General features: G+C 42.8%; 1 protein-coding gene across 2 annotated transcripts; it reads left to right on the plus strand.

Moving 5' to 3' along the window:
* The first annotated feature begins 3,154 nt into the window (after positions 1–3,154).
* Positions 3,155–27,390, plus strand: Spdl1 (spindle apparatus coiled-coil protein 1). 2 transcript variants are annotated; one of them, XM_037200943.1, is made up of 12 exons: positions 3,155–3,417; positions 4,264–4,438; positions 9,056–9,232; positions 11,051–11,248; positions 11,787–11,936; positions 12,027–12,125; positions 12,208–12,318; positions 13,444–13,584; positions 14,853–14,962; positions 15,597–15,784; positions 22,725–23,067; positions 26,674–27,390. In XM_037200943.1, the coding sequence occupies exons 2-12, from the start codon at positions 4,283–4,285 to the stop codon at positions 26,819–26,821; spliced, it is 1,821 nt and encodes a 606-aa protein (XP_037056838.1). In that variant the 5' UTR covers positions 3,155–3,417; positions 4,264–4,282; the 3' UTR covers positions 26,822–27,390. The 2 variants fall into 2 exon arrangements, with proteins under 2 accessions (XP_037056838.1, XP_028750741.1); XM_028894908.2 differs by having other exon boundaries at positions 3,155–3,326.
* The last annotated feature ends 274 nt before the right edge of the window (positions 27,391–27,664 follow it).

Here is a 27,664-nt window from a genome sequence, read left to right on the forward strand (position 1 = left end):
GCACTCACGAAATAAATGTGCACCAAAATACGCACCTTTCCAAGACAACACAACACCCCAGGACACCATTTCTAACAAGTAGGTTAGTACTGCCACATGAGCGAGTGAGGACAAGTCACTACAGCGGCCAACCCCCACGTGAATAGCTGTAGTATTAGGAATTTGAACGGGGGTTGGAATGGATATTTTTGCTGCTTCTCAGATTTCAGAGTCCTTTCCTATGCTTGGTGAACCCACTATCATGTGAGGAGGAATGTCCCATCTCTTATTATGTAAAATGAAAATGGCAGACACAAAAGATACCACCCCACCCCCACCTTTGGCATGTAGGGCATGTATGTGGACCCCAGCCTGATCTGGGAGATCTACACTTAGCACTATGTAACAGTCCAAGTTGATCTATGAAGCTGACTATTAAAATTCATCTTACTTGTGACATCTAGTGTCCAGTGATGGTATTGGCTGCACTCTATCCAGGGCATTCCTAAACAGTGACTTAGCTATGTCCAAAAGACAAAAGCCAAGACAAATTGACTTTAAAGACCATAACTGACTTTTATTTATGATGCTAAGAGAAGGCAGCTCTCTGAATCAGAAGAAGTTCAAACAACTCCTTTAAACAACAAGATCAGGCAGTATTTGTGGACAGGGAACGAGTGAAGTGTAGAGACAGCTTCACTGGTCCCAGCTCAGTATTTACTGATTTGGATCACCTGCCCACTGATGATGGCCTTGGAGCTTAGTTATTCATGTGCCCATTACCACAAGTGACTCCATGTTACTTTCGTGTAGTGGGCCAGTGTAGAGGCCTAGCTCAAGTCAGTGTTCTCCTATAAACTCTAGTTAACAATTACAGGGTGAGTGGCCTTTAAGACTGTGAACATGGTCTTTTCCCCTTTGAATTCATTCTTCCCTAGGTCCACCATCTTTTGAGGCTCTGCTTAGGGTCACTAGATTGGTAATTTTATAAAAAAAATGAATATCTAGACCAAAAAAAACCACAACACTTTTCCTCTCATGTAGGGGCACATATCATTCATGTCCATATGAATTTAAACAGCCCTGATTTTAAATATATATTAAATATATGTAAATAATACACTATATTGTGGGCAACCCCTAGATGGTACATTTTATCACAGCCTCCCAATGTCTACCTCACTTAATCCGTTACATGAGAGATGATATATGATTTACCATCTTTTAAAACAGAGGAGAAAAAAAGGAGTTATTTGGCTCCTGGGTCAAGGAATTTGAAAATAATAGGGGAAATAGAATTTGCTTTATTTAATCAAGAACTCAGGGATGACTAAATATGCTTGAAGGATCATTGTTGCTTATCTTAAAATTCAGTTCACTCCTTTAAAGCCTAGTCTAGCTCCATCAGAAATACAGGTCTACACGTGAATATGAAGACAGGGAGTCAAGGGGTATGGCGCATCAAGACATTAAAACTTAATGGAGGCATTCAACTCCGCCAAATGCAGAAAAGGGGAAGAGAGGATATCGACTACCAGACAATGCAGGGAAGAAATCACTGGGGTGCTGTGGTACAGTTCAGATTTGGTCTGAATGTAAAAAAAAAAAAAAAAATCACTGGTGATGTTGTCAAGAGATAATTCACAGTACTGGTTTAAGACCAGACCACAGTTGATGGGAATACCAAAACAATAGAAGAAACTAATCCTAGTGTAGTTGTCTGTTTTTTTTTTCTTCCTCTTTTGGCTCTTTGGGGAGCCGCAACCCAGCTCCCAAATAAATATAAATTGAGACTTATTCTTTCGTATGAATGCCTGGCCTTAGCTTAATTTCTAGCCAGCTTTTTTAAAATTATCCCGTCTATCTTTTGCCTCTAGGCTTTTTACTTTTCTCTATTCTGAGTATCTTTTCTTTCCTTCTTATTCCATGTCTGGCTGTGTAGCTGGGGGTTTAGCCCCTTTTCTCACTCCTTGATCTTCTCCCAGATTTCTCCTACTATTTATTCTCTCTGCCTGCCAGCCCCACCTAGCCTTTCTTCTGCTTTGCCATGGGCCGTTCAGCTCTTTATTAGACCAATCAGGCGCTTTAGACAGGCAAAGAAACACAGCTTCACAAATTACACAAATGCGACGTAAGAGCGCAACACATCATTGCTTCATCAAACCAATGTTCCACCCCATAAACAACTGTAACACATCTTTAATATTCTACAACATCCCAGAGCTCAGGAGGCAAAGACAAGAGGATCTTCGTGAATTCAAGGCCAGCATGGTCTGCAGGGAAAGTTCCAGGACAGCCAGAGGTATATGGAGACCTTGTCTCAAAAATCATAATCATCATCATCATCATCATAGTAATAATAGAAACTGAATAGTGAAAGGCTTTTTTTCATTTTGTTATATAAAGAAAAACGAAATGGGGTTGTGGTTGACTGGAGTCAGGGAAGTTTTCATTAAATTTTGCAAGGGGAGTCATTTCAGCACCTTCGTCTACTGGTGGGGAGGATTCAACACAGTAAAGCATGACGATAAAAGAGACAGAGCCAAGTCCTTAGATATACAAGAAATGATGCCATGTACCAGGTACTAGAACTTTCCAGATTTCCAAGTGCTTACATTTTTAAAGAGTAAGCATATTTACAAGACATTTCCATTTGAACACGGATGCGCCCCAGCTGTCCTGCCGAGCAGCTGGCGTTCGTTTGACCAGCAGTCCACTACTTTGACAGGTCACGTTTCTTTGGGGGAGGCCTTGATTTCCTCTGCAAACTGAAGGATGCCGTGGACTTGGCAAGATGGTTTGCGGGTCTACCCGGGAGGATCCGTGTGGAATGTGGCACTGTCCTGGCACGGCTGAGACGAAATGCCTTCGCTGCAGGAGGTGACAGCGACACTGTCAGCCCCACACTGGCCTGCCTGCTGTCGCCTCTCTGGGGCCCAGCGACACTGCCTCTACAATGGCGCTGCTAAAGACGACAACAAATAAATAAAACCCAGAAACACAATTCACTTAAAAGTAGACACTCAGCGGAAAACAACAACAAACAGCTCACGGGAAGACTGACCAGGAAGAAAGCCTACTTGGGCGCGCCGCACGCGCCTGCGCAGTCGCTGCAAGTCGCGGCTCTTGTTTGTCTCGGAGGCGCGGATTGGACAAGACATCTCGTGAGACATGCGAGTTCTCGCGAGAACAATTTTCAAAAAGAACCCCGGCTCTTTAGCAGTGGTTCTGCTGAATGAACGGGACGGTTTTTCTGTGCTGAGGTGGATGTAGTGTCACGAATCCGGGCCCCCAGTGCTCTCTGGACGGGCCTCTGGTTGCAGCAGCTGGGAAGTGTGAGGAGGGAGGTAAGGGCCAGCCGGGGGAAGGAAGAACCGGGCGGCCGCAGGCGAAACTCCTGCTCTCCCGGAACCTGAATTCTCAGGAGTCGCTTTCCAGGTCGGTGTAGTCTTAGGTCGGACCGCTTCGCTGCCCGCTCGGCTGCTCCTAAATACGGGTACCGGGTGGTCTTGATACCCAGTTCAGTAAACTCCGGGTAGGAGTTCTCCAGTACCATGATCCCTAGCCAGTGGAACACACACACAATGGATTCTCACTGGAGCATCTCATTGTATTTATTTAACAATGATTAGAGTTTGCAATGGTAACATTTTGGATGTATCGGGTTAAATGTTTTCCACCGTGCTTACTTTTGAAGATGTGGCCCTCAGAAAGTTTAAAACCCCAACTGGCTCACATGGTATTTCTGTTGATGCCTAATCAGCGTTCATGCGTTGTCAGCTTTAATGCGTCTAGTTAGAAGCTTTTGACTGTTCTTATAGATAAAACAAGGTGTTTACAAAACAATGCAGTGGGTCAGTGGTGGAAGTGGACTTAGAACTTCGGTAGCTCACCCACAGCTTCTTGTTAATGCCTTATGCAGGTTGTGTTTTTGAAAGGTTGGACCAAAAAGTGGTTAGAACATCAGGCTTTAGAGCTCCACTTTGATTTTTATGTCATTTATTCACATCCTGTATCATCTACCGTTCTCTCTCAAATCTATCTCAGTCAGGCTTTCAGCCCACTTCTACAGAACAGCCCTTGGGCCAGTGGTCTGCATTCATTGAAATCCAGTGGACAGTACCGTGCTATTGTTGATTAGAGGTGTTGTCGTACAGATCAGGACTAAAACCTAATATCCCTTTGGTTTTATATGACAGTAGTGTTAAACTATGTACTTCTCTTGCTCTGATCACTGCATTTAGTTCCAGGTTCAGCTCAAGTGGTTGCATTTTCTCTTTATAGTAGACTGAGAACAGCAAGCATGGAGGCAGATATCACGGATCTCCGAAACAAACTCAAAGAGTGTGAAAAGGAGCGACTGAAAGCTGCACAGTATGGCCTGCAGCTGCTGGAGAGGCAAACTGAACTGCAGAATCAGTTGGATAAATGTCACGAGGAAATGATGACCGTGACAGAGGTAGGATCCTGAACACCTGTTTAGAAGAATGTGCTTGCTGGGCGGTGGTGGCGCACACCTTTAATCCCAGCACTAGGGAGGCAGAGGCAGGTGGATTTCTGTGAGTTCGAGGCCAGCCTGGTCTTCAGAGTTGAGTTCCAGGAAAGGCCCAAAGCTACACAGAGAAACCCTGTCTTGAACCCCCCCCCCCCAAAAAAAAAAAGGAGGAGGAGGATGTGCTTAGGGACTATAAACTTGTTTTGCCTAACAATTATTCATTCTTTTTTGAAGACCTAAATCTTACCTACCCTAGTTCCATTGAAAAAGAGAATGAACAAATGAATTTCCAGTGTTCTTTCCAACAGTGTGCTCTGAGTTTGAAAAGTCAAATAACATTTGCTCCGTTTGATGCATTTACTGCCAGGCTTTGTTTAGTCTGCGCTGTACTGAAGTGACCTCACTTGTTTCCTAGTTCTAAACATCTAAATGCTCCATGGCATCTCACCAAGCCTTTAGTTCTCCCTGAAGGCTAAACTAGTGTATTCAAGTACTTGCCGTTAACGGACATCTCAAGCTTGACACAGAAAGAACAGCTCGTCCCCTGTCTGCTAACTGAATGGTTTCTTGATTTAGTAAGTGGATTGGCATTCATCCAGTTGCTTGAGCTTCAAGTCAAGAAGTCCCACATTTTATCCATTAACAAATCTAAGGACTCAACTTACATATTAGTTATCATTTCTATTGCTGTGATGAAACATGACCAAAAACAGCTTGGGGAGGAAAGGGTTGATTTCATCTTACAGCTTGTAACCCATCATCTAGAGATGTCAGGGCAGGAGCCTGGAGGCAGGAACTGCAGTAGAGGCCATGGAGGAGTTCTACTCACTGGCTTGGCCAGCCTGTTTCCTGATACTATCCAGGACCACATGCCCAGGGGTGGCACCACCCACAGTGAGCTGAGCCTTCCCACATCAGTCATTAACCAAGAAAATGCCTCACAGACTTACCTGCAGGCCAGTCCTATGGAGGCATTTTCTCGGTTAAGATCTCCTCTTCCCATGTATGTCTAGGTTTGTGCTAAATTGTTTAAAAAAAAAAAAATCCAACTAGCACAACCAAAGCATCTGCCTGGGGCACTGCTGCTCTAGCCCAGACCATGGCCATCTTTTTACTGAACTGCTGCTCCAGCCTTCTAACTGGTTGCCAGCTTCTTCCATCACTACCATTCAGTCTTCACCCATCCAAGTGGTCATGAGAAAAAATACACAAGAAGTCTCGTTTCTTTCCTTCTGAAAACCTTACGGGGCTTTCTGTTCTATTTTTGGCAGAATCTGAGCTCTTTGCTTGGGTGTGCACCCCTGTGCTTTGGCCTCTGCCTAACTTATCACCACCTCTCAATCCACTTTCCTTCCGTCTTTCCTACACTGGCTTTATACTAGACGCTTCTTCCCCTCCTGGAGTGACTTGTCCCTGCGCTTCTTGATTCCGTCCTCAACCTCAGACTTTCAGTGAAATGTATTTCAGCAGAGCAAACACTGTGATGTAAAGTTGTCAGATTTGGTCTTAGTTCTCTGGAGTGCTGATTATCTCCAGAGTTGCAAACTACATGAGAGGAAGTTTGTCTCCTCTGACTCACTGATACACCCCTGTTGCCTGGCACACATATATTATTAAAACAACTAAATCAGTTTAATACTAAATGCTTGGTGTTTTACCTTTGAATCTCAGAGGTTGGAATATAACAGGTACAAACCACTAACGTGGTTGTCATTTTTCCATGTACTCCTGTTCTTGATAAACCCTCAATGCCAGATCATAAAACAAAGATTGCAAACCTCAGAGTGGAAATAAAGTTGCACAATTGTTTTGAAAATACCTCACCAGGTTTAGGTTTCCTTTGAAATAGAGGAGTTTTGAGGGGAGTGATGTAAATAATTCCGGCTGTTTTTTTCTTAATTTCATTAAATTTTATTTACCTTTGTTTTGTTGTTTTTAACGTTTTCATTTATTCTTTGAAATTTTTTAATATATATATATATATATATATATATTTTTTTTTTTTTTTTTTTTTTTCCCCCCCGAGATAGGGTTTCTCTGTGTAGCTTTGCGCCTTTCCTGGAACTCACTTGGTAGCCCAGGCTGGCCTCAAACTCACAAAGATCCGCCTGCCTCTGCCTCCCGAGTGCTGGGATTAAAGGCGTGCGCCACCACCGCCCGGCTTACAATATATTTTGATCATGTTCTTTCCCCACCTCCCCCAGCTCTTCCCAGATTCTCTCCACCTCCCCACCCAACTTCATGTTTTCTCTCTCTTTAAGAAACACGCAAACAGCGGGGCGGTGGTGGCGCACGCCTTTAATCCCAGCACTCGGGAGGCAGAGGTAGGCGGATCTCTGTGAGTTCGAGGCCAGCCTGGGCTACCAAGTGAGATCCAGGAAAGGCGCAAAGCTACACAGAGAAACCCTGTCTCGAAAAACCAAAAAAAAAAAAAAAAAAAAAAAAAAAAAAAAAAAAGAAACACGCAAACAACAACCATGGAGTGCAGTTTGTGTTGGCTGACGACTCCTGGGTGTGGGTTGTATCTAGGTTGTGGTTGACATACCCATTGCCACTCCACTGGGGAAACTGCTTTCCCCTCTCCCAGCAGCTGGCAATGCAAATAGCTTCTCGGTTAGGGGTGGGATTTGTGCCCTCTTCCCTACCTCTGTGGTGGAATGTAGTCAGAAGGTTTCTCTGGTCTCGCCTGGCCCCAAGGTCCCATAGCCACTTACAAAATAATCATTCAGAGGTTTAATATTAATTACCGATTGCACGGCCTATGGCGGGCTTCTTGCTTGATTATTGCTTTTCTCCTCTGATGTTGTACATAGCACTTTTCATCACTATGAACACTAGCCAGTAGCATGAAGCTTCTAGCTGGATGCCAGCTAGATTTCTCCATGTTGGGTCTTATGGCAAATTGTGGAGGGCAACCAATTGTAACACGAATTCTTAAACTGGCCTTTTAATTAAAAACCTGGAGCCAGATATTGGGGATAAATGCTGAAAGAGCAGAGAGACAAAGGAACAAGCCACTGCCATGTCTTACCTCTGGGACTCCTCAGCCTGAAAAGCTCTCCAGCTGAAAAGGGCTTTAGTTCCTGTCTCCTCAAGCCTTATATACCTTTCTCTGCCCAGTGTCACTTCTTTCCTAGTACTGGGATTTCATGGTGATATAGGCTCTCATAAAACATTCCACCCGATAGATAATGCCATAGTGGTAAGTCTACTCAGTTGTTGAAATAATAAGGATTATATTAGTCAGAATTATGGTGTGTACTTGAAAAGAATTCTTAGCTGTCTTGGAATCTCTGTGTTGGGCACTTAGACTTAAGAATGTGGCATATGCATATTCCTTGAAGGCATAAACATGAGAGATTTTCTTTTAATCACTTCATAACTCCTTGGGATTCTTTGCATAATATTAAGTAGAATTAAATTTCTCCTTGGTCCTCCATATAGTGTTTGCAGGATCTAGTTCTGAAAAAAAAAAAACCTCCTCTTAGCCCACCCTTGTCCTCATTACCGATCACTGTGACTGACAGTTTTTAAGTGTGTGTCCGTTCTAGACTGATCTTGAGGTTAGGCGCCATGTTTTATCTAGCTCTGGGTTTGTTACCTGGCACATTTGCTGGCTGTTTAAGTGAGCATGGAATGGAAGGACAGTTGTTGGGAGGACAGCTGACTGTCTTTGTAAGGTGGTTACAGTGATTCTGGTATTGCACTACCAAAGATCCCTTTACTTTTTCTTGTCTCTCAAGTGGATTTTAATTTTGGAAAGATTCTGTTGTTGTACTGTATTTAGTAAAAGGTAACTTTCCTAATAATCAGTCAAATTCCTAGTTTTTGATGAGCTTGAGATAAGACTTGGCTGCTACCATGATGGTTGATGTTTAGCCAAGGGCAAGAATTTTTCAGGAAAGTCTTATCACTCATCAGTATGGGGGTTCATTGAATTTGGAATCCAGAGAATGCTTCCTCCATTACCATTTCCTCTGCTGGCTGTAAGGGCACCAGAGACCACAGTTTGGGAAGCAGAAGTCAGTAATTTCCTGGGACCAGCGCCTTTCTACCTTCAGCTTGACTGTTTTGAGGCCACTGCAATCTCCATTTTTTGGGGTTCATTGGGACTGATTAGTAGGGTTGGGCTCATAGCTCATTTGGTAAAATGCTTACCTGAGTTAGTTCCCAGAACCCATACTTAAAAAGCTGACATGTTGGTACATGCTTATCAATTCTAGTGCAGGAGAGGCAGAAATAGGTGGGTCCCTGGGGCTCAGTTCACTGGCAGGCCCACCTAGTCTACTTGGCAGGCAAGTTCTAGGTCAGTGAGAGACTCTGTCCCCAAAATAAGATGGTCATCTGAGGCTGTTGTCTGGCCTACACTAACACACATGTACATGTGTGCTTGCCCACGTGAACATGCGTGTAACCCTGCCCACACCCCAGAAAAGTAAAAAACTGATAACTGCGTTATTCCCAAGTTGACAGGTGGTTGTTATTTGGATGGTAGCAAATGAAACAGGTATGAGCCAGTTTAAGATGCTAACTAATACCTAATGATTTAAGTTTTTTTAATGCAATGAAGTGTGTTTTCAGAATTATAACCAAGAGAAGTATGCCCTACAAAGAGAAGTTGAGCTCAAGAGTCGGATGTTGGAAAGTTTGAGCTGTGAATGTGAAACTGTGAAACAACAACAGAAGACGCAGCTGGAGCAGCTGGAAATGCAGCTGAACAGAAGCCACAGGCAGGAAGTGAGCGGCCTGAAAAACAAGGTTTGGATCTGTGTCCTCAAAACAGCCTGTGTTGTTTAGATGCCTGTGAGCATGGGGGCGGGGGGTTGCTCAAGGACTAGCTATGCAAAAAGGCCAGAGATCAGTTTCCTCTGGCTTCATGCTCTGAGTGGAAACACTGAGAAATAAGCTACGAAAGGAATTTGTGTACGTACTAGCCTTCTAATGACGTGAAATTAATTACTTAATTATTTAAATTGGGTATTGAATATTTGTTTTTGGAATATTTGTAATATTGGTGATCAGTATGGCCTCCTTATAGCATGTGGTTGGTTCACCTTGCAAGAGAACTAACTAGTCCTGTAGCAGTTCCTGCAGTTAGTAATGTGCTGCTACTCCACATACAAACCAGTACTGTCTGGTGAGCTAATGTGCTTTAGAGGTGAAACAAGTGTTTGTGAAAGAAAAAATTAGGGAAGATCCCGTTTCCGAACAAAGTTTGTGAAGGATGTCATCCTATCTCCATGGTGACGGAACAGGATGCTAATGGCTGCCTGGCAAACTGAGGAAAAAATACGAGCTAGAAACTGTCAGCTGCTGTTTGACTGCGGCTGTCGGACAGTTAGTCCCGGTACTGAACTTGTGCCGTGGTCTGCTGATTCCTCATGTGCTGGCTCCGCTGTAAACAGGGCAGCTGTTCAGTGAGTGCCCTTCACTCTCAGAACCCCCAGCTGCCCTGGACCTCCAGTTCCCTCCAAGAAATCTAGGGCTCTGCTTATCCTTCTCTTCATGTGCAGTTTGTACCCTGTTTTTTTTTTTTCAGATCCTACTCTATGAAAACTTGATAAGATTTTTTTAATGCCCTATTTTCTTAGAAGTCTGTTTTTCAGTTTTTAGTAGTTTTTGTAGTCTTTTAATATTTTTCCATGTCTGTTTCCACCTATAATTTTTCATTAAGCTACAACATATTTTTCCATTTTGAATAATGGTATCGGTGAAATCAGAATCATCTTGCCTGTAGCACTGACAGGTAGTAATCCTGTTTGCAGCTAATCTGATTAGAGATATGGATAACTGGAAATGATGTATTCTTGTCTTTCATTCCTGCATGGATTTAGCGGTCGCCCTAATTACGTAAGCAGATATGATAGAGGAAATACTTGGGACTAAGTAAAGCAAAGATAATTATAAAGATGGCCTTTTTATTGAAGAAAGAGTAAATATTAAAAAATGGTGTTGCCGATATTCTCAAACCATTTGTTTTAAAATTCTCAAGGTTTACTCATTATCTTTGTCCTATTTCTCACGTTGAATCTGTCACTGAATTCCAAGAGTTGACCTATAAGCTCTCTCGGTAGCTCCTGTCCCTGTAGTCCAGACCATCATCACACTGCTGTGGTCTTCTGATCAGGTTACCTGCTTGTGTCGTTGTTACCCATGTCTCTTCTTAAGGGCTGGGGATGAGGACTGCTTCCCATTCTTTACAGCTGCCTGGTGGTTGGTTATACCACCTTCAGTTGCCTCGAAACAAACCAGGTCTACTTGGGTGACTAGTGTGGGTTATTCCTGAATTTCTAGAACAGTATAGGTCACTGTTTAAAAGACGCTTAGTGGGTGGGGATGTAACTTGGTGAGAGATGTTTAACTTGCAAACCCAAGACCCTGTGTTCAGTTCCCAGCACTGCGGGTGGGGAGGGAAAGGTGCTTTGCTCATGTCACTGAGATCCAGTGAGTTTCTGTAGAGTAGCATCTGGAAAATCAGGTATAGACTCTAAATACAGTTTTCAGGATGGAAAGTCAAAGGAAGCTCACGGAACTCTGAGTTCAAAGGTTGTGCCTCTTTCTCTTTTCCTGATTTAGTTAGAGACACTGAAAGTGGAACTAGATGAAGCAAGGTTAAGTGAAAAGCAGCTGAAGCAGAAGCTGGATCACCAAGAGGAAGTTCTCGCTCGCAAATCAGAAGAGCTCCGGCTAATGTCTGAGCAGCGCATGGTCAATAGCACGTCTTCGGAGGTGCTGGCTCTTCAGATTGAGCTAACTGAAATGCAAGGTGTAAAGGTAATTTATATTTCAGGTATTTCATCATTTTACTTTAGAATCGTTCTGCATGTTCTTAGAACATGTTGTAGTTGTTCTTAAGAAGCAGTTTGAGGCTGAAATGGTTTTGGATGTGACCAAAAAGCACTCTGCAGAGTTTTCGGGTGGATTAATTCATTCATAAAATAGTTTTCTATTTCATGATTACTTAAGGCAGATTTTACATTATGGAAACTCTGGAACCATTTATAGGCTTTTATTCTGATATTGGTCTGGATCATAAAAGCCCAATATACAGTGTTAGCATAGTGGAAATTAAAATGCATGTCAATATAGATTTTTCATTTCAAATGTGGATAATTAAAATTCAAAGGAAAAAGGGGCAGTTTCCAAGGTATTTTCATTGGCTTTCTGCCAAAAAATTCATTAATTAAAAACCTTGTAAAATTTACTTGGCAGTCTTTGAATGGTTTTGTTTTAATATGAGGTGGGAGCCAATAGATGAATCAGCTGCTGTGTGAGAGATTATTCACGAGAACTCTGTATTCGTGTTGAATAGGCTGCTCTCAAGGAAGAGGTGGATGAACTGCAGTACAAACAAGAGCAACTGGAATGCTTCAATACTTCCTTAATGCACCAGGTAGACCGGCTTAAAGAAGAAAAAGAGGAGCGAGAGAAGGAAGCGGTGTCGTATTATAACGCCTTAGAGGTATGGTGAGAGTGCTGTCGTGCTTCCAGTTAGTCACCCAGCGCCCTCTTGCTCATCTCCGCCAGTGAAACTGCTTTCCTTTCAATCTAGAAAGCTCGCATAGAAAATCAAGATCTTCAGGTGCAGTTGGGTCATGCCCTTCAGCAAGCCTTGGATCCCAACAGTAAAGGAAACTCCTTGTTTGCAGAGGTACTTACAAGTGTTCTCATGACCAAATTGACTAAATTGGGGTTTCATTTACTATAAGAACAAACACGTTAATATTTTCCAGGTGGAGGATCGGAGGGTGGCTATGGAACGCCAGCTCAACTTGATGAAAGTCAAGTATCAGTCAATGAAGAAGCAAAATGCATTCACCAGAGAGCAGATGAACAAAATGAAGGTATAGACTGGTAAAGGCTTTAAGTCTGCTTTGTCTTAGCAGCTGTATATAGGAAACTGTCTTCCTTCAGGAAGTATTCTATGTAATTATTTGTAGAATGCATGAGTCTATATTTCAAATATCACCTTGGGAAGGCAGCTGCAAATTGCTCTAGTGGTTATTCACTGACTCACCAGGTAGACAGTGAGTCGTCTTGTCCAGTTGGAATGAGAAATAGTTTATTATTTTTTGTGCATAGCATGGTGTGTTCTTGAGCATAACACTGTTTCCTATGTCATCTAGACTTAACTCTCTCACCAGCTCTCACACGAAGGCTTATTTTTATTGAATTCTGTACTCCTCATGGCCTCTTAGCCCTGCAGCTCACTAGGTCAAGTAGACTGTCTTCCTTTCCTCATGACAAGAAGCTTAGGGCAGTGAGAAAAAGCACCAGTTCTCCTCACTGCACCCGTCCTTTGGGTCTGACCCCTCCCCCCTGTGCCCAGTGCTGCTGAGGTAGTAATGGATTGCTAGAAAGGCTCCCTCCTCATTTCCCCTCCATAAGTGTTTTACCAAAACTATGAGGAAAGTCAGTAATCAAACTTGGGAGTTAGATGAGCCTCTTGAGATGGGGTGTTCATTTTTCATGTTGTAAATAGGAAGGTGCTAGCCAAAACCTGCCTTGTAGAGTTGTCCTGGACTTAACATGTAGTAAAACATTTACCCATCCTTGTCGTTAGTTTCTGTGAGTAACTTAACAATTTCCCTACTCACTTACAAATTCTAGAAGACCCCCCCAGTCGACTCATAGTGTTATTCAAGTGACGAGTAGCAGGTGATGTTTGACCAAGCTATGTACTGTCTGAATGGCATGCTGCCTGACCTCAGCATGTAGTTTCATGTGCATTTCACAGACACATCAATAATTATGGTAAAGGCCTCCGATAACATAAAAGTAGTCAAAATAAGTACTTGAAAGTTACCCACAACAAAACTTTTGATGCAAATGTTTTCAGATTATGAGATGAAAAAGAACTCTTTACTTTCCAGGCTGAATTCAGATCAGTGGCGCACAAGACAGGAATTATACCAGAAGTATGCTTCCCAGGATCTTGATTGTGATTTTGGGGGTGGTTGTTTTTCTAGTTACAAATCTCCACATTGCTGAGGATGAGGGGATCTCAAACCGAATTTGAGCAGCAGGAACGGTTGTTTGCCATGTTGGAACAGAAGAATGGTGAAATAAAAGACCTTTTAGGTGAAATTAAAAATCTGGAGAAATTTAAGGTATATGTAACATCTTTTCAAAAATATAGCCAAAGTTTGAATTGAAAAATCTCTACATTTTTGGCTTCTATAGTTTATTATGCAGATGACTCATAATTTCAGTATTCCAGTTTCAGTACAAGTTGATCCAATGTTTAGATTTTTTTGGAGCTCACGGCAGTCTTACCTCAGTCTTTTTTGTAGGATGTGAAGTCAGTCCTGGCATCATTTGTTAAATTTGGCTCCAGTGAGATGCCAGGTTTATCGCATAACAAGTTTCTGTGTGTGCATGAATCTTTCAACATTTTCTATGTTTTGGTTGACCTCTGTACAGCAGTACTATACTGTTTAAGTTACAGATGTTTTTTAGTATATGTTTTTATTTTTAGACTTTAGTTCCACTAGTTTTTTCTTCATAGTGTTCTGGTTGCTTTTACATGTTTGCTTTTCTCTTGTCTGATGCACGCAACACACACACACATACACACTAGAAAGAACTATTTGGTGGTGTTTTGTAGGATTATATTACATTTACAAATTTTCAAATTTTTTAATTACCTTAGGGAGCATTAGTATCTTTTCATTAAGCATCTAGTAAACGATTCAAGTTTATATAAGTGACAGATTTTGTAAATATTAATGATCCCTTAGGCATTCTGTATTGTGGCCATTAGTCTGTTATTAAATAGAAAGTTTTACTTCCATCTTTTAGAAAACTGTGGAAAAGATGACATTTTTGTTAAATGTGTAGTGTGTTACTGGGCAATGGTGTGTCTACATGAGCTGATCACCGTACTTTGAAAAGTACATTTTGAAATTAAGGAGAGTTGGGTTTTTGCACTCTCTAAAATTGTTTGCAAATTTTTGAACAAATTTACCACACGCGCCCCCCCCCCAGAAATACAAAGAATTTTCTTTAGTAACATCAAAGTTTTCCTCTCTGTGTTTTTCCATTTTATAGCCTTTCTCTAAAGTCCAGAATTGAACCCACAGTCATTGCGTCTTCCATTCTAAAAGCTAGGAGAGGGAGCTGTGGGACGGGTGTGGTTGGAAGCCTTAGTTTCAGAACTAAACATGTTATTGTCATGCCCATGTCACATTGAGCCACTTTCCTTATTTGAAAAGAGAAATGCTTATTCTCCCTACTGCAGAAGGCAGGTGAGTTAAGAGGGTGGGTCTTAGCTTGGTGACTGTAAACTGGTGAGTTCCAGCTTCGTGGTGCCTGCTGCTGTTACAGCAGACCTGGTCTGTTGTCTGCTCTGTGTAATAAGAGTTTTTGCTTTCGTTAGAACTTATATGAAAGTATGGACTCTAAGCCTTCCACACCAGCCAGCCCTGGTACTCTAGAAGACAGCACCTACTATGCAGATTTACTTCAACTAAAGCTTGATAAGTTAAAGTAAGTGTTTGCGATTGTGAATACAATGATGAAAGGTTTTACTTGCTTATCATAGTATTACTGACTGATTTTTTTTTGTTTGTTTTTAATTGTTAAAAATAATCTCCAGAAGAAAGTCAATAAAATATCCTTGTGTAGCATATGAGTTTATATAAAATATGCATTTCTTTTGTGTTTAGCATTTGGATTGGTAAGTGAAACAAACTCTTAAGTTTCTCCATCAAAATTCAAAAATAAATTTCATATAATTCAAAATGTAAAGGGATATGTATGTGTGCATTTGGAAAATAATATTTTCTTTCTCTGTTTCCTTTAAAGAATCCATGAAGTTTTTGTGGGGGGTTGCTTACTTTAATTTACTGTTTCTCTTCTTTATTACTAAAAACTCAGAGAAATGCCTTTTTAATACACAAGACTTAGTTTACCATGTTTGCACTATGTACGATTTTAATTCGAGACAGGGTTTCTCTGTGTAGTTTTGATGCCTGTCCTGGAACTCACTCTGTAGACCAGGTTGGCCTCGAACTCACAGAGATCCGCCTGCCTCTGCCTCCTGAGTGCTGGGATTAAAGACGTGCGCCACCACCGCCTGGCTATTTTAATATTCTTTAATTACTCTTTTCTGTTACTGTAGAAAAGAAAACGAAGGCACAAAGGGTGAACTGTCCATACAGAGAATGAAGGCGTTATTTGAGAGCCAGCGGGCCCTGGATATCGAGCGGAAACTGTTTGCAAATGAAAGGCACCTTCAGCTTACAGAAAGTGAAAACATGAAGCTGAGAGCTAAGCTAGATGAATTAAAGCTGAAGTATGAGCCTGAAGGTGTGTGTTTCGTAGGCTTTTGTCTCTGAGAAGCGAAGACATGTTTTGTAGCTTTTTACCAGTGTCATCAAAGCTTAACTTGTGATCATATATCTGTAGTAAAGCTTAGCTGTCAAATGTGTAAGAAAATTAAGAGAACTGGTTACCTGAACATGAATATAATAATGTTTTTTCTTAGGATATCTGAGTTCATCATACTGAACAGCAAGAACTTGAGTTTCTCCCCTTGAAGATTGTAGCATCTCGTGATGTCCCAAAGAGTTATTTTGAGAAAGGATCTCACTGTGCAGCCCAAGCTGGCCTCATACTTCTGCCCTTCTTTACTCTGCCTTCTGAGTGGGATCATAGATACATATGACCATGCACAGGCCAAAGAGTTTCATTGTGTTGAAACAGCTGATACTGGGAACTAGACCGGCTAAGTTTGTTTATAGAAGAACTAAGCAAGGCTTAGGTTTAAGTACTTATCTCCTCCCTCCCTCCCTTCCTCCCTCCCTCCCTCCCTATCCCCCCCCCTCTACTGAACCTCTGGAGGAGCATTCCAGGACTGATAAATACAGTGCATATGTTGTCTGCTGCCATTCCATTGTCCAGAAATTAGTCATGTGTCCTTGGGATCCACCACCAGAAAGGCTGAGATGGAGTCTTGATCTCAAGGGCTTTCTATGTCTCCAACTCCATAGTGAAAGTTCTGTTTGTTTTTCTTGTGACACATAGTAATTGGACACATTTATAGGGTACAATGTGGTACTTCCATTCATGTATGTATTGTATAATGATCAAATCAAGGTAATTAATATCTCAGAACTACTCATGGTTTTAGTATCTTAAACTTTTCCCTTTCTTTGTTGTGAGAACTTTGAAAGTTCTTTCCTCTAACTATCTGAAATACACAGTGTGTTACTGTTAACTATAGTCATCATGCTGTAGGAGCTCCCAGATGAATGAGGTCACACAGTGTTTGGCTTTTACATATGTATTTATTATTACTGCGTGTGAGTGCGTTCCTGTGTGTGGTATGTGCTTACACACCACAGTGTATGTGGTGATCAGTCAGCAGCATTGGAAAGCTGGCTCTCTCCTTCTTCCTCTGTATAGTTCCTGGAGCTCTAACTCAGGTTGCCAGGCTCACAGGGCAAGCATCTTTACCCTGTGGGCCGTTCTTTAGCCCCTGGTTTGCTCTTTTTAACAAATCAGATTGTTTTTGAGGTATTTTGTTTCTGGGTCTTTATAATTTTTATAGATGTTACTATTTTATTAGGCATATACTTTGCCGACTTTTCTTCATTCTGTAGATCCTTTCCATTGTTGTTTACTTTGCTGTTACAGAAGATTTAGTTTGATATCATCCATTTTCTTGCTTTTACTTTTTATTTTTGCTTTTATTGTTGTACTTGTTGAGGTCTTCTCTAAAGGTCCTCACTAGCAGTCAAGTAGCACTTGCCCTGTTTTTTCTAGTATTTTCATGTTACATCAGTGATTAGTCCATTTTTAGCTGGTTGTGTTTCATATGAGAGATGAGGTGTTTGGTACTTTGCATGTAGTGGCCAGTTTTCTTAGCACCGTTAATTGAAGGTCCTTTCCCTGTTCTGTGTTTTGACGTTGTGAACATACGAGCTGTCTGAATGAACTGGTTAATTCCCCAGCTTTCTGTTCAGCTGCGTTGATCAATGTCTTCCTATTGTTTGTTTGTTTGGGGTCAGAAAAGATGTTTGATGGAACCTTGGTTTGGGGTCCCACCAAAACAAATGTTTGTATGTTTTTGATCAGACTTGTTTTTTTTTTTCTAACATGATCTTCATATGCAATAGAGAATGGATTCTACAGCTGTTGGGTAGAATGTTCTATAAGTTTCTCTTAGCTCCATTTGAAGTCTGTAGTGTACTTTAAATCCAGAGTGTCTGCTGACTTCCTGTCTGGATGATTTTCCACTGCTGTAAGTGGGCGTGGCCATCCCCAGGTGTCACTTGTCTGCTGTCTCTCATACAGAGAGCTGTATCAGTGTTTGTGTGTGTGTGTGTGTTGTGTGTGTGTATATGTATGCTGCTCTCATGCAGAGAGCTGTATCAATGTTTGTGTGTTGTGTGTATGTATGCTGTTGTCTCTCATACAGAGAGCTGTATCAATGTGTGTTTGTGTGTTGTGTGTGTGTGTATATGTATGCTGCTGTCTCATACAGAGAGCTATATCTGTGTGTTTGTGTGTTGTGTGTGTGTATATGTATGCTGCTGTCTGTCATACAGAGAGCTGTATCAATGTTTGTTTGTGTGTTGTGTGTGTGTATATGTATGCTACAGGGTTGGTTTTGACCAATTTACCATTCTTTTTTTTTTTCTAAAGATTTTATTTATTACGTAGACAGTGTTCTGTCTGCACGTATCCCTGCAGGTCAGAAGAGGGCACCAGATCTCATTACAGATGGTTGAGAGCTACCATGTGGTTGATGGGAATTGAACTCAGGAAGGGCAAGCAGTTAACCACTGAGCCATCTCTCCAGACCCCCTTTACCATTCTTTAATGTCCTAATCTCATAGTTTTGATGTGAAGTTTATTTGACCTGACATAATATCCCCCTTTGTTCTGGTCTCCATGTGGATTACATTTTTCATTTATTAATTTGCAGCCTCTGCACATCCTTGCAGATGAAATGAGTCTCACATTGGCAGCATCCTCTGTTCTTGTTTTTGTAATCCCTTCAGCCACTGTCTTTTAATTAGATAATGTAATCCATCTGCATCCAGAGTAATTACTGATCGTTAAGAACCAGCCATATTGCTGGTTGTTTTCTGGCAGACCTTTTCTTCCTTTCTTTCTCTCCTACTGTCTTCATTGCTGAGAGGTGTTTCTTGGTCAGTATGTTTGTTTCCATCCTTTAGACCTTAGCTTTTTTGTCCATAAATGCCACAAGCTCATAAAGAACACCCTATATTTAAAACAAGTTATATTGAACTGAAGTGTGAATACAAAGGCAAAAAAACCCACAAAAAAAAAACCCTTCTCTTAGCTCCATTTCTCTCCTTGCTTTGAGTTTTGATGTCAAAATTCATGCCTTTTTTATATTTCCTGTCCTTTAACAATTGATTATAATTGTTCCTTTGTTAGTGCTATTTTTAAATCTTCCTGCTGAGTGCATAGGATCTATGTGACTATCATGTCTAAATATTTAGATTTTCTCTGATCATTTCAGTTTTTAAAACTTTAGGTGCTCCCCGCCCCCACGAAGATTTATTTATTTCTGTGTATATGGGCGTTTTGTCTGCATGTATGTCTGTACACCATGTGCATGCCTGGTTCCTGCAGAGGTCAGAAGAGGACATCAGATCCCCAGGAACTGGTGTTAAGGACAGTTGTGAGCTGCCATGTGGGTGCTGGGAATTGAACCCAGGTCCTCTGGGAGAGCACCAGTGCTCTTGACCACTGAACTGTTGTTACTGTTACTCCAGCCCAGCTCACCTTCAGATGGTTTCACGTTGCGCATGAGCATCTTCGCCCTCTCCTTTTGAACATGTCTAGTCACAGTGATTGCTTCAGCTTTTATTAGGGAAGGGTGTCCATGTCCCATCTCCACAGAATCGCTTTGCCTGGCAGCTTTTCCCTTCAGCCTCTGAAGTCTGCTGCTGGGGACATGGCTGTCCCCTCACCTCCCCTGTGCTGCTCTCGGAATGTTCTGTGACCTTTGAGAGTTTGACTCTGGTTGGGTCTGAGCAAACTTTGACCTTCCCACGGGAAGGACATTTCTTCCTGGGTTCATGGGGCTTTCTGTTACTTCTTTGAGCAAACTCTGTGCCCTTCCTCATTCTCTGGTTCTCTCTTGGTGCCAGTGGCCTCAACTTCCCTTTGGATGGTGTCTCAGAAGACGCTGAAGTTTTCTTCCTTCCTTCTCACTCACTCTCTTTTTCTTTGTTTTGAACAGCCTGTCTCAGACTCACCAACTCTTTACTCTGACTGATCAGCTCTGCTGTGAATGTCTTAGACTTCACTTCTCATTTTCTGCATCTGGCTTGTAGGTTTGAGTTCTCTGGTTTTCCCCAAATGGTTAAGCCCTTTGTCTCCAACTGTCCCACACATGGCTTGAGTTCTGTGGTGGGCACCTTGTTAAGGCCCTCCCTCCTTGCCTTTCTCAGTCCCTACACACATCTCTGGACTCATGAAATAGGTGTTCGTTATCATATTCCTTGCCATCTGTGTTTGCCTGTGACTTCTGTTTCATTGTTTCGGTGTTTTGGGGTGGGTTTTGATTTTTTACTTTTGGTTTGTTTGTTTATTGAAATTCTCAGTAAACCAACTTCTTACATTCCACTTGAGCATTTCAAGGTCACCCTCAGCTCAGGTTAGCTGTCAGTTTTGTGATAGCTCTATGGCTGGTACAGTGTCCACCTGGTGGCCATGGACAGTGTATAAGGGGGCACCCAGGACATGTGGGCGAGCCAGTCCCACACTCGAGTCCAAAGACCATGTGGACTGTGCCTCTAGCAGGACAGGGCCTGTACATAGTCTGTCTGGAAGGTGTGGCAGGGATGAAGGACCACGGCAAGATCTGGATATTAATTCCTGTTTGCCCATTTCTTCTTGTTCTCTGCTGGCTTGGGGTAGAATAGCCCCGGTCGTCTCCCTTGTGGGCCAGTGTAGGAGTGAAACACCACAGGGGATCAGGGTGATGGGAAGTCAGATGTCCCCTCTGATCTTCCAGCACAGTCACCGTTCTGTGCAGGATGCCCAAGTGGCTTGAGGAAGGAGGACCACAGTAACAGAGGACCTTCCATAGTTCAGTCGCTGTGTGTGTGTGTGTGTGTGTGTGTGTGTGTGTGTGTGTGTGTGTGTGTGTTCCAGAGTCTTCACCATCTTGCTTTTGTATTTGGGTTTTCTGGGCTCTATGAGATGTTTTCTAGTGCGTGGTTATTCAAACTCAAGGGATAATTGATGGCAGCACAGATTCTATCATCTTCCATCATTCATCTTGGATTTATTTATTTATTCATTCACTTATTTATATTTAATTTTGAAACAGACTCACACTGGCTAGCCTGGAACTCATTGTATAAACCAGATTGGTCTTGAATTCACAGAGATCCTATCACTGATTCCTGCTAAGTGCTGGGGTTAAAGGTGTGCACCATCATGCCTGGCCCAGGAATTCTGTTTTTACAGAAAAACATTTTGATGCAGGAAATACAATAAATCTTAACTACTCAGAAAATAGCCTACCCATACAGTCTCTGCGGCTGATATACTACAAACAGTGGCTTTTATAGTGTTTAAGTTGAAAAATAGAAAGTCAATATTAAGAAATCTATGAATGCTGTGGTTCTGACCCCACCCCCTCCTCAAAAGGTTGTGTTAGCATGTTTGAGTTTAAGGATTCTTTTTTTTTTTTTTTTTGTTTTTTCGAGACAGGGTTTCTCTGTGTAGCTTTGCGCCTTTCCTGGGACTCACTTGGTAGCCCAGGCTGGCCTCGAACTCACAGAGATCCTCCTGGCTCTGCCTCCCGAGTGCTGGGATTAAAGGCGTGCGCCACCACCGCCCGGCTTAAGGATTCTTAACCAGGTTCGTTTTGCCTAACTTTGAGATCATCTCTGTGAACTACAGTGACTCTCACCACTAGGGGGAGGTTGTTGACAATAGGAAGATTTGTATAGCTTTTAAAAGACGTCTTTCTTTGTGCTTTTTCTCTTCCGGGATCCAGCAGGCTCCCCTGGTTAAGAATTACCCAGTATGAATTCCCGAGGTCTGCCAGCCCAGCACAGACACGGGTGGGGTCTGGGTGATTCGGAAGAGCAGTGCAAAAGAGAGGGGGCGGGGCACGCTGATCTGAAGGCAGAAGTGTGGAGCGGGGCCCCGTCTTTGCGGTAGCACCTCAGACCTCTGACGTTTTGGGGTTGAAAATGAAAGGGCACGTTGGGGTGGCAGTGGGAGAAAGACATTAGAGTAATTGGGGGGCTGTGTGGGACCCCACAGGGAATCGGTAGGCCCTGAGCATAGAGGCTCTGTAGCAGCCACTGTGAGCAGGGTGTGGTTGGGACTGGGGAGATAGCCGTCAACGAAGTGGCCAGATTCTGAGTACATTTTAGACATAGTGGTAGGCGTGCATTACTAGTGTTCAGAGTCCCAGCTGTCTCTCATTCCCTCCCTACAAGGTGGTACTGAGTGAAACAGTCTTAAAGATGCTGAAGTGCAGAGAGGGGGCTGCACTAGGTCCTGGCTGCACTGTGGGATTCGAACCAGAACTCCTGGACTCTGCCACTGCTGCTTCACCTGCCAGAGATCGCAGTAGACCTTCCTGCCCTCCAGCACTGATCTGATCATTCCGAGAGCTGTATGGACACGGAATTTACAAGGAGAAAGTGATAGATGCTCTTCCCCATAGAGTTGATGGTGCTCAGTGAGGATAGAGCCTGGAGTCCTTTCCTGGACACAGACAGACAGCGAAGGGTGTCTCTCAGAAGATGGGGGGGAGGGGGGGAGACAGCACACGAAAGTAGAAGTGAGGCTGACGAGGAGACTGAGGGGCAGCAGGAGGGAGAGAACGGAGACACACATGCAATAAATATCTGCTTATATGAAAATGTGAAAGTATTGGGAAAAGGTACAGTAGTTAAATGTATATATATTTTATCAAAGAGAAAAATGTATATTAAGAGTACCAAAACAGAGGGTTGGAGAGATGGCTCAGAGGTTAAGAGCACTGATTGCTCTTCCAGAGGTCCTGAGTTCAATTCCCAGCAACCACATGGTGGCTCACAACCATCTGTAATGAGATCTGGTGCCCTCTTCTGACCTGTAGTCATACATGCTGCATACAAAATAAATAAATGAATCTTTAAAAAAAAAAAAAAAAGTACCAAAAAAGGAACAAATTTATATATAACTCCCTTGGTTTCCTCAGGTTGTATCTTTGTTTTGATTCACTGAGCATATATTTTATTAATTTTTTTCTTCTCAGAGAAAATTGAAGTACCTGTACTCAAAAAGAGACGTGAGGTGCTGCCATTGGATATAACTACTCCAGAAGAAACACCTGCTGCCAGTGCCCCTAGGGAAGAAGTTTCTAGACTGCCACTTCAGAGAGAGGAGAAAGAGTCCAGCCTTAATAGCTTCAATGATAACACTGTACAGTGGGGCCAGCCAGCCTCTTCAGCCATTCAGCCAGCCAGCCTCTCTCCCCACAAGAGCCTGCCTCTGGACATGCAGCCAAAGAAGGAGAAAAAATGTGTGAAGCTTGTGGATGGTCCAGCCAATGCTGAGGCCTTACGTGAACAAAATGGGAACACCCCCAGCTCTCCCAGGTCAGTGTGTCCTTCTGCCTGGCTGTCAACAGCCTTCTCCATCTTTCCTGAGTTGTGCCATGCTGCTCTGTGTTCATGACTATGCCACGCTGCTCTGTGTTCCTGATTGTGCCATGCTGCTGTGTTCCTGACTGTTCTATGCTGCTCTGTGTTCCTGACTGGTCCACGCTGCTCTGTGTTCCTGACTGGTCCATGCTGCTCTGTGTTCCTGACTGTGCCGTGCTGCTCTGTGTTCCTGGGTGTGCCACGCTGCTCTGTGTTCCTGACTGTTCCATGCTGCTCTGTGTTCCTGACTGTTCCATGCTGCTCTGTGTTCCTGACTGTGCCATGCTGCTCTGTGTTCCTGACTGTTCCATGCTTCTCTGTGTTCCTGACTGTTCCATGCTTCTCTGTGTTCCTGACTGGTCCATGCTGCTCTGTGTTCCTGACTGTTCCACGCTGCTCTGTGTTCCTGGGTGTGCCATGCTGCTCTGTGTTCCTGGGTGTGTGCACTGTAACGCTGCAGTTTGGTCTGTCTTCCTTCAATTCTTTTCAGCACCTCAGGAAGACTAAGGTGACTGCAGGAAGAAAGGACAGTGAATAGCAAGTGATGCTAGGTGGTTACACTTCCTTTGTCCATGAAACCAAAACCGTACAGCCTAGCATACGTGGGCGCTTTGCTGAGTGGAATAAATGTACTGTTGTTTTTCTCTCGGTTCAAGAGTAGCCATGAAAGAAAACCTTACTTTCTCAAAGGACTTTTCAGTAGTCTAAGACATTTAGACTTAAATTTTGGGGTAAGAGCAGGTAAAAGTTTTTATGGTTTTTGATATTTATACCAAGCCTTCAGAAGTAGGCTTTGATGCCTGCTTGACATTTTTAAATATCAAAGCTAATTTAGTTTCATTTTTATTCCAAAACTTCAAAGATTCCAGTTTCTGTGTAATTGAGTTTGTAACTAAAAGAGGACGTGTCAGGTGGTAAATGAAGGGCAACGTCTAAGGGCTTCGTCCTTCAAGAAAGCAAAGCTGACAGAGGCGAGAAGGCGGAAGAGGGAATGGCACAGGGAACTGACCGAAGGTTCTGGATCTCTACGGCAGCATCAGGAGGACAGTGGGACTGACCTAGACGTCCAGCAGCACAGCCAGGGCTAGGGATGCGTGGTCTAGAGACACAGTGGATCTTTGTCAGTCACGAGGGAACAGAGCCAGGGCTGAGGGATGCGTGGTCTAGAGACAGTGGATCTTTGTCAGCCATGGGGAACCACAGCCAGGGCTGAGGGATGCGTGGTCTAGACACAGTGGATCTTTGTCAGCCACGGGGGACCACAGCCAGGGCTGAGGGATGCGTGGTCTAGACACACAGTGGATCTTTGTCAGCCACGGGAGACCACAGCCAGGGCTGAGGGATGCGTGGTCTAGACACAGTGGATCTTTGTCAGCCACGGGGGACCACAGCCAGGGCTGAGGGATGCGTGGTCTAGACACAGTGGATCTTTGTCAGCCACGGGAGACCACAGCCAGGGCTGAGGGATGCGTGGTCTAGAGACAGTGGATCTTTGTCAGCCACGGGGAACCACAGCCAGGGCTGAGGGATGCGTGGTCTAGAGACACAGTGGATCTTTGTCAGCCACGAGGATCACAGCCAGGGCTAGGGATGCGTGGTCTAGACACACAGTGGATCTTTGTCAGCCACGGGGAACCACAGGCAGGGCTGAGGGATGCGTGGTCTAGACACACAGTGGATCTTTGTCAGCCACGGGGGACCACAGCCAGGGCTGAGGGATGCGTGGTCTAGACACACAGTGGATCTTGGTCAGCCATGAGGGAACAGAGCTGGGTAATTTGGAGGAAGATGAATGTAAATGGAGACATCATACTAAACGAATTAAGCCAACCTCAGACAAATAGTGCATGTTTCTCTCATTTGTGGCTCAGGTTTTATCTGTACATAAAACGTGTGTGCATGTGACATGAAAATGCAAAGAAAATCTTCTTTAGGGACTAATGGGAGGAAGGGACAGGCGCAGGAAGGATAGGCTAGAACACATGGACCCACACACTTGTACACAAAGTTTAAAAAGTGATTAAAGAAAAGGAAGGAGTCAAGTAGTTTTAAGGAGATGGGTGGTGTCTGCATGCAGTGCGGTGACAAGTTTATTTAAAATAGTGCCCTCACACACTTGACAAGTTTATTTAAAATAGTGCCCTCACACACTTGACAAGTTTATTTAAAATAGTGCCCTCACACACTTGACAAGTTTATTTAAAATAGTGCCCTCACACACTTGACAAGTGAGCTTGTTGAGCGTTTGCACCAGGGGACGAGCTCTCTGGGGACTGCTAGAGCTACGTGAGTCAGAGAGCAGGTGCAGCATCAGACGCTGAGCTGAGATAGCAAGACCCAGCGCACCCCGTAGCCAAGGGCTGCCTAGTGCGTGTCCTGGGGTTAAGTTCTCAGTGCTGCCAAGTGCAGTATTCACCAGGAAAACATCAGCTGCTGCTGTTGTGTTATTCTGTTGATTTTAATAATGTTTCCATCTATGTGACACATGGAATGGAACTCCGTGTTCTAGCCCATACGCCTAGTCTCAGGCAGGTCTGGACGGGGTTCAGCAGGGGCTGCCTGCTGTGTGAGTCCGTGTTTGACAGGGCGTCTAGGTGGTTTCTAGGTGGCCACTGCATCTCGCTGTCTGTTGTCCGCCTTTCTTTTCCTGCCCTTGGTTTCTTGAGAAACATCACATGACCACATGTTCCTGATGGACTCACATTGCACGTTGGAAAGTTTTTGTCTGCTTAAAAAAACACGCACACAAGAAAATACCACAGAAATTTGTTTTTAAGTGTGTAAGTCCATCTACTAACATTTCCAGCCTTACATATTTTCTGCATGTTTAACTTAGACTCACAGTTTGAGGTTAGCTTTGTCACAGTAAGGATGGGCTTTGTTGAGAACTGAAATACTACACTTTCAGTCTTCACTTAATGAATGTTCTTCCAGTAAGAATTTGTTTGTTTTTCGAGGCAGGGTTTCTCTGTGTATTCCTGGCTGTCCTGGAACTCACAATGTAAAGCAGGCTGGCCTCTGCCTCCTGAGTGCTGGGATTAAAGGTGTGCGCCACCACGCCTAGCAAGAATTTTTATTTAAACATCTCCTGCGCTGTTTGTTTACTGCTTGCCTGATGGAAAGTTGGTTTGAAGGGTTTTTGTTTGTTTTTTTTGTTTGCTTGCTTGCTTTCTGTTTCCTTGTCTGAGACAGACATCTACTTGGGTAGCCTGGGTTCCATGTTATTTTATCTTGTGCTTGTTAACCTTTTCCTATGTGATGTCTACCTTAAAATATTGCTTTAGCATTTTGAATTTTGTGTTCTGGGTTCTGATGATGTGTATCTCCTTTTACCTAATACTTTAACTCAGGCATTGCTTGACCTCTTATCAGATTTGAAGATACTTATTTTTATATTAATTATTATTTTATATTAATTATTTTTATTTTTAAAAATGAAGCCTCCTTGATATAAAAGTTCTTTAGAGTCGGTCAAGTAGTGTTCGAGGCCCACTCTGCTAGGCATTTACTTCTTTTTCTTGACCATCCTTGAATTCAGAATATATGCTTTCATGCTTGTAGGTTAACTGCAGAGTCAAAGCTTTCAACAGAAGTGAAAAAAAGGAAAGAAACTACAAGCAAATTGGAAAAGGGGGCTTGTAAGAAATCAGACACCATCATGTTCGTGTCCTCCAAGTCAGCCCCGGAGATTCAGTGCCCACAGCAGTAGTGAGGGGCTCATGCCGTGCCCATAGCAGTAGTGAGGGGCTCATGCTGTGCCCACAGCAGTGGTGAGGGGCTTGCACTATGGGCTCACTGAAGATCGTCCCCGTGCACAGGACGCCCTCGTGGAGCATTGGCACAAGCCAGTGCTGAGACCTCATGTGCTCACACTGCTTGACCAAGACTTCAGCTATGGCTGTGATGCTGACCAGAGGTTCCCTACGTGATGATCCTTCACAGAACTGAATCTCAGTGAGCAAACCACTCTCAGAGGAAATGTTAGAGTTTAAACCTATTTGCTGCACTGGATCTGGATTTTGAAAGTTACGTGATAAATAATGTACCTTAAGAACTGAAAATTGGACAACAGAACATTGAAGTTGTTAATTGTATTTTCCTATGTATAATTTTATGAATAAATAAAATTTATTTTCCCTGTCTTGTAAAAATAGTGAATATTGCTTGAAAATATATATTATAAAATGTGTTAAAGGTTTAAAGTGCCTATATTAATTAATAAGTAGTTTAGATTTTCATGGCTCAAGCTTACTAAATAAATAATTTTGAAATTTAAAATAGGATTGCAGTAATTTCTTCTATTTGTATTTTCTTAAGTCTGCATAAACAATGGGATGTTAATGAAAGATAATGAGAAGAAAAATGAGTTTCATGGATTCTTATTTGCCGGTAACATATTGTACATATATTATGGCTTACCTCTTATGTAACTTTACTTGTTTGTATATAACAACATGTACACACACATAGCAAAAGATACTAAACTTACCAAGTAGTTTTTTTTAAAATTTAAGTGATTATAGATTTGTTGATAACTTAATTCCATATATTA

The sequence above is a fragment of the Peromyscus leucopus genome, chromosome 8b (assembly GCF_004664715.2).
Source record: "Peromyscus leucopus breed LL Stock chromosome 8b, UCI_PerLeu_2.1, whole genome shotgun sequence".
Lineage (NCBI taxonomy): Eukaryota > Metazoa > Chordata > Mammalia > Rodentia > Cricetidae > Peromyscus > Peromyscus leucopus.

Coding starts and splice junctions, on each gene's coding strand:
- Spdl1 (XM_037200943.1), top strand. CDS start 4,283: ATGGAGGCAGATATCACGGATCTCCGAAACAAACTCAAAGAGTGTGAA. Junction 13,585..14,852: donor AAAATCTGGAGAAATTTAAG/GTATATGTAACA, acceptor TGCTTTCGTTAG/AACTTATATGAAAGTATGGA. Junction 14,963..15,596: donor CTAAAGCTTGATAAGTTAAA/GTAAGTGTTTGC, acceptor CTGTTACTGTAG/AAAAGAAAACGAAGGCACAA.